Source organism: Puma concolor, chromosome B3, assembly GCF_028749965.1.
Source record: "Puma concolor isolate L17-30 chromosome B3, mPumCon1.1.hap2, whole genome shotgun sequence".
Classification (NCBI taxonomy): domain Eukaryota; kingdom Metazoa; phylum Chordata; class Mammalia; order Carnivora; family Felidae; genus Puma; species Puma concolor.
The window spans coordinates 64,680,508-64,694,280 of NC_141672.1; the positions used below are offsets into that span (position 1 = coordinate 64,680,508).

The window sequence follows — 13,773 nt, forward strand, 5'->3', positions numbered from 1 at the left end:
AGAGATAACACAGAGGGGCACCTGGGTGGCTCAGTCGGTTAAGCATCTGATTTCGGCTCAGGTCATGATCTTATGGTCCGTGAGTTTGAGACCCGCGTCGGGCTCTGTGCTGACAGCTCAGAGCCTGGAGCCTGCTTCCGATTCTGTGTCTCCCTGTCTCTCTGACCCTCCCCCATTCATGCTCTGTCTCTCTCTGTCTCAAAAATAAATAAACATTAAAAAAAAAAAAGAGAGAGATAACACAGAAAATCAATTATAAATGTAACAATTTGTTACTAAATGGTGTGATGAGTGAGGGAGAAGAAGGAAGGATTTGTATAGGACTTTGAGGCTTCCGGTCTGAAAATTTAAAGATGCTGATGCCGTTAAGTGGCTGGAAGCACAAGGATAGCTTGGGTGTTTGAGTGTGTGCTTGTGTGTAAAGGTGACATGAGGCAAAGGTTTAGGAATAATTTGTCTCATCTTTTGGATTGGACACCCACGTGGTGCCATCCGGCTGGACAGTTAGAGTGGATTTGGAGGCACTTGTTCATACAAATGAAAGGAATACTCTTGTAACGCAAACAACTCATTTTTATAGTGCTCAACCATTAGTGCCCCAAACCCTGAGGTTATTACCTCATCAACAGTAAAAGCTTGATTACAGCTGACTGTGTGAAGGCCCTTAGTTCTCACAGTTTCTATGGGCAAAATATTAATTGCGATTAATTATCGTGTGGCATAATACAAAGACAAGATGACTTATTGTGGCTTCTGGAGAGCGCTTGCTCGGTTTTTTCACTGCAGCCCTCGGGGAAAGGGAACTGGACAGCTCCCCAGGTGGCATTGGGCTCCTTCCGGGTCAGAGCCGGCCAGCTGAGACCTGCCAGCAGCCATGTGGGTCTGGGCCTTTGGGGCCTTTCCGACTAGGGTGCTTCGACCTTGGGCGGAGGGCCCTGCCTTCCTTTTTCCTACCGCTCATGGCCCCCGGCCCTCGGCTCCAGGGCGGGGCGGAGCGGGCTGCTCCGAGGCCCCGCCCCCGCCTGCCGCCACCAGCCCCGCCCCTCGCGCTGCTGCCGGCTCTCTCCGGCCCCGCGGTGCGGTGCGCGCCTGCGCTGGCCCTCGACTCGGAGCAGCCATGATGGTGGGTGTTCTCAGCGGCGCCGAACCCCGGGCGCGCGGTGGGGGCGGCGGGCGCGGGGCGGGCGCGGGGGCCGCGCCGGCCTGGCACTAATGTCTCCCTTTGTGTCTCCCCAACTCCATCTTCTCCCCCGGTGCGCCGGGCCCGGCAACCCCGCAGGAAGGCCTGGACGACGGCCCCGACTTCCTCTCGGAGGAGGACCGCGGAGTAAGTTCTGCCTCCTTCTCGCTGACGGGACCCTCCCGCCCCCGCCTTGGCCCCCGGTGTGGTACCCGGAAGGGTCCCGGGTCCCACGGCCCCTTTCCCCCGCCGTCCTCCTTTCGGTTTCCTCGCTGCACCGCGCCCCGCCCTCCTGCAGCCCTTCCTCCCTCGGGGCCGCTCCGTTCTGATTTCCCGAGGACCCAGGACCGCTTGCTTGCCCCTGACTCAGACCCTCCGTTGGACCTCCTCCACCGCTTGGGTCGGGGCAGGTGGGGAAGTGGAGGTGGAGGCCGGAGCTGGATCCCTCCGTCCCCTCACCCTCGACACTTAGGGGCTGTGAAAACCCATTCTCAGATCTTCTGGCGGCACCTTCTTGTGGACCTCCAACCCGCTGCCGCCCACCCTTCTCTCCTAAAACAGACATAGTACAAGCTTTTTCTAAATTACCCATTTGCAAGGAATTTCACTGTCGCGGAACCTTAACTCTTCTCCAGTATCCTGCCAGATTTTGCAAAGTGCTGGAAGCTCACGGTATCTTTACGTTTCTTACTGTCCAAAAAATACATCTTTTGCAGAGTTCCCTTGGTGGTAGTTTGAGGCCAATTGCATGCCACTTAAGAAAGGGCTTCCAGGCCTCCTATTCCTCCCTCCCACTCTCTCCACCCCCCCCCCCCATTTGCCTTGGCTCAAGGGTGTAATCTGTATAGTGCCTTGTACAAGTGAGCACTTGAAAAATATTGATGTATGATGATTGCAGCTCAGCAAGGTTCCTTGGTTCTATTACATTTAACAGACTGCACTTCAGTTTTCCATTTGCCTTTACTTATTCATGTTAGATGATGTGGGGGACCCATCAGTTAGTTGATTTTTGGCAGGTGATAAAATATTCTTGAAGGATATTATTATTGTTTTTTAAATACAAGCTGAGGTAGTATTAACTGATGAGCTTTATAAAGCTTTCAAATGATAAAAAGGATGCAGAGGGGGCTGCATACTTTTATAATTGATGTTTTAATAAATTTCTCAGTTTACACAAAAGCATCATTTAGAATTTCTAGTTAGTGTGAAAGCATCATACGTATGGATTTCTGGTTGTTTTAAATGTTTATTTATTGATTGATTTTGAGAGTGAGGGGCAGAGAGAGAGAGAGAGAGAGAATTGTAAGCAGGCTTCACACTCAGCATGGAGCCCAAAGCCTGGCTTGATCCCACCACCCTGGGATTATGACCTAAGCCAAAATCAAGAGTCAGATGCCCACCCAACTGAGCCACCCAGGCGCCTGTAGATTTCTGGTTATTTCTAAAAAAAAAATTAGTTTCTAATGAATTTTTAAAAAACTGTGTGTGTATATGCATCTTCTGGGATAAGACGGTGGAGTTAGATAGATGGTCACTTATAGATTACATTTAGGATTTTAAAATAGGGGAAACCACTAGAGTTGTGTAACGAAAGGAGATGAATTGATTATAGTCCAATTAAACTGATTTTTCTAAATATAAAGCAGTTGGCATTCTTTATTTAGATAACTTTGTGTCTAATTTTTGTGGTCTACCAGAAAAAGCAAACAGGATTTGCTTTCCTATAAAATCTGACTAATGTTGAGTAAAAATACTAATTTTTTTGAGTATTTATGTTGATATGAAAAGTATTTTCTGGTTAATATTCACGTTCACTGCCTTATGCCTTTGGTACGATTTGTTTATGAAATTGGAAGCACTTACGTAATGTGGCCAAAAACTTTTTTCATGTATTTCAAAATTAAAGGAAAAGGGAGACAAAGAGCATGCCTGACCAGGAGATTTTTGTAGAATTTTAGAGATGAAAATTTTAATATGAAAATGGAAAAAACATTAGCATGAATTACAAAGCATTTAGAATGTCATGGTGAATATGTATATATGTCTGGTTCTTCCTAATTTTTGTCCTGTGGAACTGGATAAATCATAGTAATAATTATAGGTGTGCACCGTGTTAAGTACTGTATAAGCATTGTTTCATTATATCCTCTCATCATCTTTGTGAAACTTAGTATTCGCCTTTTACACATGAAAAATCTGAACCTTGGAGAAACTAAGTGGTGTGAGGTCACACAACCAATGAGTGGGAGAGGTGGACTTTAAACCATGTTTCTGATGCCAGAACCAGTACAAGTATTTCTCAGAGTGGCCTTGAAACACTTGCTTCAGAATCACCTGAGGTGTTTGGAAAACAAAACAAAAGTTTCTGGGTTCTGCCCTCCTGAAGCAGGGAGAAGGACAGATAACTACTTTTTTTTATATCTCGTTTCTTTTTCTTCTTTTTTTAATCCGAGTGTAATTGACATACACTACTTTTTCTTTCTTTTTTTTTTTTAAATTTAAATCCAAGTTAGTTAACATATGGTGTAATAATGATTTCAGGAATAGAATTTAGTGATTCATCACTTACATATAACACCCCGTGCTCATCCCACCAAGTGCCCTCCTTAATACCCCTCGCCCATTTAGCCCATCCCCCCACCCACAACCCCTCCAGCAACCCTCAGTTTGTTCTCTGTATTTGAGTCTCTTGTGGTTTGTCTCCCTTTCTTTTTACATTATTCTTGCTTCCCTTCCCTTATGTTCATCTGTTTTGTATTTTAAATTTCACATGAGTGAAATCATATGATATTTGTCTTTCTCTGACTGACTCATTTCACTTAGCATAATACCCTCCACTTCCCTCCACGTTGTTGCAAATGGCAAGGTTTCATTCTTTTTGATTGCTGAGTAATATTCCAGTGTGTGTGTGTGTGTGTGTGTGTGTGTGTGTGTGTGTGTGTGTGTGTATACACACACCACATCTTTATCCATTTAACTGTCAGTGGACATTTGGGCTCTTTCCATACTTTGGCTGTTGTCGATAGTGCTGCTATAAACATTGGATGCATGTACCCTTTTGAATCAACATTTTTGTATCCGTTGGATAAGTACCTAGTAGTGCAATTGCTGGGTTGTAGGGTAGTTCTATTTTTAATTTTTTGAGGAACCTTCCTACTGTTTTCCAGAGTGGCTGCACCAGTTTGTATTCCTGCCAGCAGTGCAAAAGGTTCCTCTTTCTCTGCATCCTCACCAACATCTGCTGTTGCCTGAGTTGTTAATCTTAGCCATTCTTACAGGTGTGAGATGGTTTCTCATTATGGTTTTGATTTGTAGTTCCTTGCTGATTGAGGTTGAGTATTTTTTTCACATGTCTGTTGGCCATCTGGATGTCTTCTTTGGAGAAGTGTCTATTCATGTCATTTGCCCATTTCTTCACTGGATTATTTGTTTTTTGGGGTGTTGATTTTGATAAGTTTGTTACAGATTTGGGGTACTAACCCTTTATTTGATATGTCATTTGCAAATATCATCTTCCATTTGTCGGTTGCCTTTTAGTTTTGTTGATTGTTTCCTTTACTGTTCAGAGGCTTTTTATCTTGATAAGGTCCCAATAGTTCATTTTTGCTTTTGTTTCCCTTGCATCTGGAAACCTGTCTAGTAAGAAGTTGCTGTGGGTGAGGTCAAAGAAGTTGTTGGCTGTTTTCTCCTCTAGGATTCTGATGGCTTCCTGTCTTACGTTTAGGTCTTTCATCCATTTTGAGTTTATTTTTGTGTATGGTGTAAGAAAGTGGTCTAGGTTCATTCTTCTGCATGTCCCTGTCCAGTTTTCCCAATGCTGTTTGCTGAAGACTGTCTTTTCCATTGGGTATTCTTTCCCACTTTGTCAAAGATTAGTTGGCCATATGTTTGTGGGTCCATTTCGGGGTTTTCTGCTCTGTTCCATTGATCTGTGTGTATGTGTGTTTGTGCCAGTACCGTGCTGTCTTGATGATTACAGCTTTGTAATAGAGCTTGAAGTCCAGAATTGTGATGCCTAAGCAGCTTTGGTTTTCTTTTTCAGGATTGCTTTGGCTATTCAGGGTCTTTGCTGGTTCCATACAGATTTTAGGATTGTTTGTTCTAGCTCTGGACATACACTACTTTTTCAGCAAGCATCCAAGAAGTTTCTGTTGGGCACTGAACTTTGATTATAGCTTCAGTTATCCTGCTATTTCCTCATTTCAAGAACAGAAATATCTGGCCTGTTTAAATTTCCTTATATTGTGTTTGTCCTGATAGGAATAGGTTGTCATTAGAATTTTAAGCATTGTAATTTTAGTTTAGGTTATCTTGTTCAGCCTTTTAAGAATGAGAGTCTTGGGGCGCCTGGGTGGCTCAGTCGGTTGAGTGTCCGACTTCGGCTCAGGTCATGATCTCACAATCCGTGAGTTCAAGCCCCGCGTCGGGCTCTGTGCTGACAGCTCAGAGCCTGGAGCCCGTTTCAGATTCTGTGTCTCCCTCTCTCTCTGCCCTTCCCCTGTTCATGCTCTGTCTCTCTCTGTCTCAAAAATAAATAAACGTTAAAAAAAAAGAATGAGAGTCTTGATAGAGAAAAAGCATGAAGTGCATATATTGATAGGAATTTTGATATGAATCACAGATTCAAAAATAATGCAAGCATTTCATACAGAGCAGCAAGTAAGCAAAGTTAAAGTCAGTATTTTAAAATACATTTTTAGGGGTGCATAGGTTGCTCAGTCAGTTAAGTGTCCAACTCTTGATTTCAGCTTGGGTCATGATCTCACGGTTCGTGGGTTCAAGCCCTGCTATTGGGCTCCGTGCAGAAAATGCAGAGCCTGCTTGGGATTCTTTCTCCCACTCTCTCTTCCCCTTCCCCACTCATGTGCTCACTCTCTCTCTCTTTCAAAATAAGTAAACTTAAGAAAAATAAGTAATACAACACATTTTTAAGCAGCCGTAAATTTTCATGATGATATTTGGAACAGAAGAGAATCTTACAGCCTTAAGAAAATACTGTTTTATGAGTAACTTAAAAAGCAGGCTTTAAAAAATACACAGTATTGAAAAATACTGGCCATCCTGTAGCCATACCTCTACATAATAGGCTATTTTTTCCCCAAAATGAAAGACAGTAACATATTATTTAGTAAACAAATGAGCCCTTTGAACTGGACACATTTTGCTCTGATGTGCTTGTGCTTGTTAAATAAGAGCAGTGGGTGCCAGTGTGATGGCATAATTCTTAGCATTTGATTTTAGTTCTAAATAAAATGTTTATTGTTTTCAGCATTACTCCAGGTGGAGTAACTACAGCTCTCCTAGACTCCTAGTCTTACTCCTCCCCCTCTATTCCTTATCTTCGTTAATGTTATCATTTTCCATCGTGCAGGCAAGGAACCTGAATCATCCTTCATTTCCATATTAGTATAATCACTGAGGCCAGTTAATTTCATCTCAAAAATATTGTTTATCCCATCTTTCATTTGTATGGCCCCTCTTAATGTCCTTGCTGTTTCTTGCCTGGATTGTGGCAATTCCTGTCATTGGTCTGTGTCTCTTGTCTGTCTGCCTTCCAATCCAGCCTTGTTAGGTATTTCAAGTTACCTAACTAAAATGACTAAATCATATAATGCCACTAGTTAAAAGTACTTACTTGGACCCAGTTCTTTTGCAGTAAGGTTCAAACTCCTTACACAAGCATTAAACACCATTCATGACACTTTTAGTCTGGCTTATTTCTCAGTATGTCCTTCCCACACATACACACTCTAGACATACTCTAGTCCATTTGTCATTGCCCAGGCACCTCTGCACTTTAATGTCTGCTTTACGCATGCTTTTTAATGTTGTAGAGTGGCTTTTCTTTTCTTCACATTTTTTTTTCCACTTGAAATTTGACTTGTTTTTGAAGACTTGGCCAGATGTTTGCATTTTCTTTTGTACCTACATAACAGTTTGAATACATTCCACATTTATTGATAATTGTTTTAGATAAAAATGTGACATCGATTCTATTGGCAGAGGATAAGAAGATGAATGTTGGCAGAAGAAAAAGAAAGTTCCCTCCCTAAGACCATCACACTGTAGTGACAGACTTACGATAAAGTGCCATGGGAGTACAAAGGAGAGAGTGTTTACCTTTGAGAGAAGGGGAAGTAGTGAGGACATAATGGTAGCTGCATGCCAATGTAGCATTTACTCTGTGCCGGCTACTTTCCATATATTAACTCAATTCTCAAACCCCTGTTAAGTAGTTGCTACTATTCTTTGGAAAGGAGAACTGAAGTTCAGAGACATTAAATAGCTTGTCCAAGGTTTTAACAGAGCTGGATTCAGACTCAGCCAGTCAAGCTGCAGGTCTGGCACTCTTAGCCACTATGCTATTACCTAAATGAACTAAGCCTTAAATGTTGAGCAGGAATTTTGTAGGCTCTCAGGAAGAGGAAGGCTTGCCAGCAGACTGAATAGCATGAGTAAACAATTTGGTTCTGCCTGGAGTACTTGTTCTTACAGGAAGCAGGGGCAGATATGGGACAAGGGCAGATATGTACAGATTAAGTGTAAGGTGCATAATAATTAAAATTCCAGTCAGTGTGAAGTCCTGAGGGATTTTAAGCTGGGAAAGGCCTATGCCTAGATGAAAATAGCATTGTAGATAACTGATGTGGAGGGTGGATTGATCCTTCCTTTCATAAAGCAGAGAAATCAGTTAACAGGCCGTTGCAACAGTCCAGATGAAAAATGATGAAGGTATAACTAAGGCAGTGAAATAGGGGATGAAGGAAGGGACATAGCAAAGAGATGTTTAGGAGATAGATTTAACAGGGCATAGTGACTGAATAAGTACATGGGCTGGGGAAAAGGAAAAAGAGAAAATGAGGAATGCAGGAGAGAGAAACAGAAGGTTAGATAATATGTTTGGTTTCATATATGTTGGATTTGAAGTGCCTATAAGGCATTTAATCCCTTTCCTGCCAAACTAGAATGTAAGATCTGTAAGGATGAGGATTGTGTCTTCACTGCTCTATCCCTAGCACCTAGGACAGTGGTTTGTACATTGAAGTCATTTATTTGTTAATAAGTGAATACATCCAGGTGGGTATGTCTAGTTGGTAGGGGGAAAGTATAATTGGGAACTTAGAATAAGAGGTCTGAGTTGATGATACAAATTTAGGAGTTATAGTCAAGGATGACTGAGATTGCCCAGCTAGATAGCACTGTAGAAACCAACATTTAAGGGTTATAGAGAAGAAATGGATCGATTGACAGGGCTGAGAGAGGTAGGAAGAGTATGAGAGAAGTCCCCAGAAGGTGAGAGAGTTTAAAGGAAGTGGACAGAATGATCACCAAGGCAAAATACTCCAGAGAAGTCAGGAACACTAAAAAGTATTGGATTTGGAAATTAGGTGCTCAGTGTGTGAAGGGTTTGTGGGACCGAGGCTAACTTGACTAGAATAGCAGTATATGAACAGGTTGTGGAGCAGACAGGATGATTAAATGCTCAGGTGGGCAGATAATTCTGCCCTCCACAGGATACCACTTATGAGAAAGTGGAGAAGATGATGAGGCTGGAAGAGTTTATTGATGGGTCTAAGGAAAAAACAGCTGCTAGTGTTTATTTCTTTGGGATGTGGAAAACAAAGTCACTTGTTGAGAGTGGGCGTGGAAATATAGATGGTTGAGGTAGTAAAAGTTTGGTGTAGTTGCTGAAAGGAATCAGAAGGGGAGCTGAACAGATCTTTCCAGGAGTGTTGAGTGGTTTTAAGAGCCTAATGCAATTTGAAGACCATTAATTTGTATTAGACCAGTTGTGACTTCTCTAGCCACACTCAGCAGCTCAGAAAGCAAAGATGATTGTTGAATTGATCCTGAGTGTGGGAATTTGCAAGCCAAGTATGGCAGAAAGAGCAATGAGAATTGTTAGGACCAATAAGAAAAGTATTGGAGTGATACACCATGCAGTGGGGTGGAAGAGGAGGGAAGCAGAGAGAGGGGTAACAGGCTGGAGATACATGGAAAGGTCACGGGACAGGAGGTATTGATAAGGTTAAATTGTACACATAGTAAAAACTGTTAAGGAAAAGAGAGTAGGAAACACTTAATTTTTGTGTTTTATTACATAAAGTTGATTTGTGTTCCTCACTACAGATTTCTTGAAGGCAAGGCTTTTTGTTCACCTTATATATTCCATAATACCTAGGACTGTTGTTTGAATATACTTTTAAGTTCGTTAAAAAGTTTATTAAATAAATGTGTATTAGTATATTGTGTAAAGAGTAAAGTGTTGTATTTGTACACTTGTACATTTGTATTAACTTTGACTTAGAGGGAATGCAGAGGTGAACACCATTAGTACTTCCCTCCCTAGTAATACCCTAGTAATATTTTATTGTATCTGATATGGTATGTGAGAGGAAGTCTGCTTGCAAATGCCAGCTGTAACTTTATATAGCCACATACAGCAAGCAGTTCAAAGTGTAAACGCAGAGAGTTGATGGTTGAATTGATACTAATTATGGGAATTTGCAAACCAGTATAGTATATGAGAGAAAATCTGGCTGCAAATGCCAGTTTCCAGAAAATGTATATATAATCAAGCATTGATTTGACTGCTCAGTATAAGATGTACAGTAATAATAAAAATTATGTATTAACAGGACTTCCAAAATCATATTTGTGCTAGGAGTTAAATAAATTTAAATTTTGGCCTGAATTCGTGAGCCTAATGAAATTTACTTCTGTCTGTCTCAGGGGTTTTCTGTTGATTATACTCTTAATTACAGTTTCTTAGCCCAGTTATGGTTACCACCTTTCTTTCTACTCTTCTCTACATTCAATAAATATTTATTGAGGTCCACCACTGGGCATATAGCAATGAACAAAATAAAAATCTGTGTCCTTACAGAGCTGACATTATAGTTATGGAGGACTGTTAAAAAAATAAAATATAGTAGATGGTAAACAAGTACTAGGAAAAAAATGAGGTGTGGGGTGCATGAGTAGCTCAGTCAGGTAAGCATCAAACTCTGGATTTTGGCTCAGGTCATGATCTCAAGGTGTTGTGGGATTGAGCCCTGAGTCAGGCTCTGCACTGACAGCACCTAGCCTGCTTGGGATTCTCTCTCTCCCTCTTCTCCTTTCCCCTGCTTGTGCACATGCTCGCTCTCTCTCAAAATAAATAAATATTGGGGTGCCTGGGTTGCTCATTCGATTAAGTATCTGACTTCAGCTCAGGCCATGATCTTGAGGTTTGTGAGTTCGAGCCTCATGTCGTGCTCTCTGCTGGCTTTCTGCTGGCTCTCCACTGTCAGTACAGAGCCTACTTCAGATCCTCTGTCTCCCTCTCTCTCTCTGTCCCTCCCCTGCTCTCTCTCAAATAAATAAACAATAAGTTAAATAAACAAATATTTTTAAAGGGGGGATAGGGATTTGTTTGGGGGTGGAGGGGAGTTGAGTTGTAGTCTTAGGGTTGCCAGGAAAGGCTTTCTTGAAAAGGTGACATTTTGGTAAATAACTTGAAGGAAATGAAGGAGTGAGTCATGCAGATAGATACCTGGGGGCAGAATGTTCCAGGTAGAGGGATCAGTGAATGCAATGACTCCTGAGGTGGCAGCATGCTTCTGTATTTAAGGGGCAACAAAGAGGCCATATGGCAGGGCTGCAGTCAGCCAGAGGAATAATAGATTAGCCTGAGAGATGATGTCCGATGCAGACTTTGTAGGGCCTGGTGGACTTTGGCTTTTCTTCAAGTAGGGACCCCTAGGTTTTGAGCTGAGGAATGATTTTTAGTTTAATAGGATTATAAGGGATAGATTAAAGATGGAAAAGGACAGAAGCAAGACACCATTTGGGAGGCTATACAGTAGTGAGTTATTTTCCTTTTCTTCCTTCCTCCATCCATCCATCTCTATACATTTGCTTTTCTGGCAAAAGATGAACAACTAATTTTTTAGAAATGTTCTAAAGTAGATACTTTATAGTAAATGAGTCAGTATAGTTAACTAGTAGTGAATGTTTTCTTTACTAAAAATTACATGTGGAAAATTAATCAGCAATAGGACAGTGTCTTCCAAATTATCTTTTTAATGGTACTGTATTTATGTTGCTTAATCCATTTGCTCTGTCTTGTCTTTTTCTTGACCATGACACTAATGTTTAACCTAGCCAGTCTTTGACAAAAGACTGCAACGTTTGTCAGCCCAGATGAGGATGAAACTGGTGAATGTAGTCTAATGAGAATTTCTTCACTTACCTCACTAATTTCAAAAAGTTAATTAAATGTTGATGAATCATAAGTTGTTTGCTTTCACTCTTTCCCTTAATAAAAACTAACATTAACTTTTCTCTAAAAAAAGAATACATGCCTGAAAAATCTTGTGTATATTTTATGAAATTAATATTAAATTTACAATAAAAGTATATCAAATCTAAGGCACAATTGACTGGAAGGTATACTTTATATGCTACTAAGAAAGAAAAAAGATTGCCAATTAAACTGGAATTTGTCATCAGTTATAAGGCATTCCTATTTCAGATGTTAAAATGTGCAAAGTATGCATCTAGAATTGATGAAATAATAGCAGATTAGCTTTCATTGGAAATTTTGTATTTGTGTAGGGGATGATTTCATTTATTGGCTGGCTTTTCCATTACACATCTTAGTTATTAGAAACAGGGCTTAAAACAAAACAAAACAAAACAAAACAAAACACCCTGATGTGTGTGAAGCAAATCTATTGTCAAACAAAATACTCCTTTTTGTTTCCTTTTCTCTGTAAGCTCGGAAATGGAAAAAAAAAATTGAGATGTGAAACTGATATTTTGAACCTATTATGAAATATAAATTAAAGGAGTCACAATCTCAGCATCAGCAGTTTGCTGTGACACTATTTATGTGTGATTCATGCGCTTTTCCTGAGATCAGTTCTAGAACATACTTGCTAAAAGAATGAAAAAGACAAATGATAGATTGGATTAATAGCTGTAAGACCATATGTGAAGGGCTACAAGCTTTCATAAGGCATACAAAAGAATTTATAGAAGAGTTAGAAAAAAAAGTAGAAACGTAAAAGTAATGGGAATTTCTGGGGATGATTGTGGTCATGATTACAGGCGTGTAACCTGTGTATTTGTCAAGACTCTTCAAATTACATACTTAAAACCTGTGTTTCGTTGTATGTAAGGTATACCTGAAAAGAGAGAATCCAAGAACAAAAACAGTAAATACATAAGAATATTTGTTATCAAAAAAAGTTACAATTTAAAAAAGCCAAGCGTTGTGCTATCAGAAAAAAGGAGGCAAGTATATTTGATATACAGAGATAAGGAAATGGAAGAAAGAAATAATTGGGAATAACTTTGAATTGGAAGAATAAATAACAGCTATTCAGATGTAGAAATCCTGAAAATTGATAATACAACAGTTAAAATCTGAAAATTAAAATGTACATACAGATATAACACCTGGGAACAATGTTTTATATAATCATTAAAAACAAAATATTAGCAGTTGAGTTGAAGTTTTCAAAGATTGTAAAGGCAAAGACAACCCTGTAAGTCTAGGCTAGGGTTTCCAAACACAGTTTTTAAGGCTTTTCCTCGATGATTGTTTTGATAAACCTGTGATCAGGCCTGGGGTTCTGTATTTTTAACAAGTACCCAGGTTGATGCCTATCAGTTGTATTTGGGAAGTGCTTGACAAGGCAGAGAAAACATAAGAAAAGCCAAGATTATTATTCCAAAAATCGTAATGATAAATTTATTAATGTCCTGTGGCTGCTCTAACAAATTACTATAAATCTGATCACTGAATACAGCAGAAATGTATTCTCTTCACAGTTCTGTAGGCCGGAAGTCCGAAAACAGGATCACTGAACTGAAATCAAGGTGTCAGCAGGGCCATGCTCCCTGGGATTCTAGGGAAGAATTTGTTGCTTGTCCCTTCTGGTTTCTGGTGGCTGCCAGCAAACCTTAGCTTGTGGCTGGATCACTCTAATCTCTGCATCCATAGTCCTGTTGCCCTCCCCTTTGTCTGTGTCTAATCTCTTTGCACCTCTTATAAGGATATCTGTAACTGCATTTAAGGCCCATTTGGGAAATCCAGGATAATCTCCCCATCTCAAGATCCTTAATTTAATCACACCTGCAGAGCCTTTTTTTTTTTTTTTTTGACCATATAAGGTAATGTCCACAGGTTCCAGATATTTTGATGTGCATGTTTTGGGGGGAGCCATTATTCACTCTACCACAATAAGCATCTTAAAAGTGTCCTGATTGTGAGTAAAGAGAAAAAAGGAAGCACTTCTTTTTTTTTTCCTTTTAATGTTTGTTTATTTATTTGTTTATTTGAGAGAGAAACCCCAAGCAGGCTCCACACTGTCAGCCCAGAGCCAAATGTGGGGCTCAGTACCACTCAATAAACCATGAAATCATGACCTGAGCTGAAATCAAGAGTCAGATGCTTAACTGACTAAGCCACCCAGGTGTCCCTCCAGGCAACTCTTAATTTCATTTCTTTTATCAGACAATGGGTTACATATAGCATTGAGTACAATAACAAATTTTTAAATAACTTATGTAAGTTTATAGTATAAACTTTAAAAAAGATGATT

General features: G+C 40.3%; 1 protein-coding gene across 1 annotated transcript in view; it reads left to right on the forward strand.

Annotated features, from left to right (window-relative positions):
- Positions 1–970: 970 nt before the first annotated feature.
- The window catches only part of SNX6 (sorting nexin 6), a 60,199-nt gene continuing 47,396 nt past the window's right edge, over positions 971–13,773 (forward strand). The window contains exons 1-2 of the mRNA XM_086709941.1: positions 971–1,123; positions 1,280–1,327. Coding sequence (XP_086566067.1) covers positions 1,118–1,123; positions 1,280–1,327 — 54 coding nt within the window. The 5' untranslated portion in view covers positions 971–1,117. The remainder of the gene's footprint in view (positions 1,124–1,279; positions 1,328–13,773) is intronic.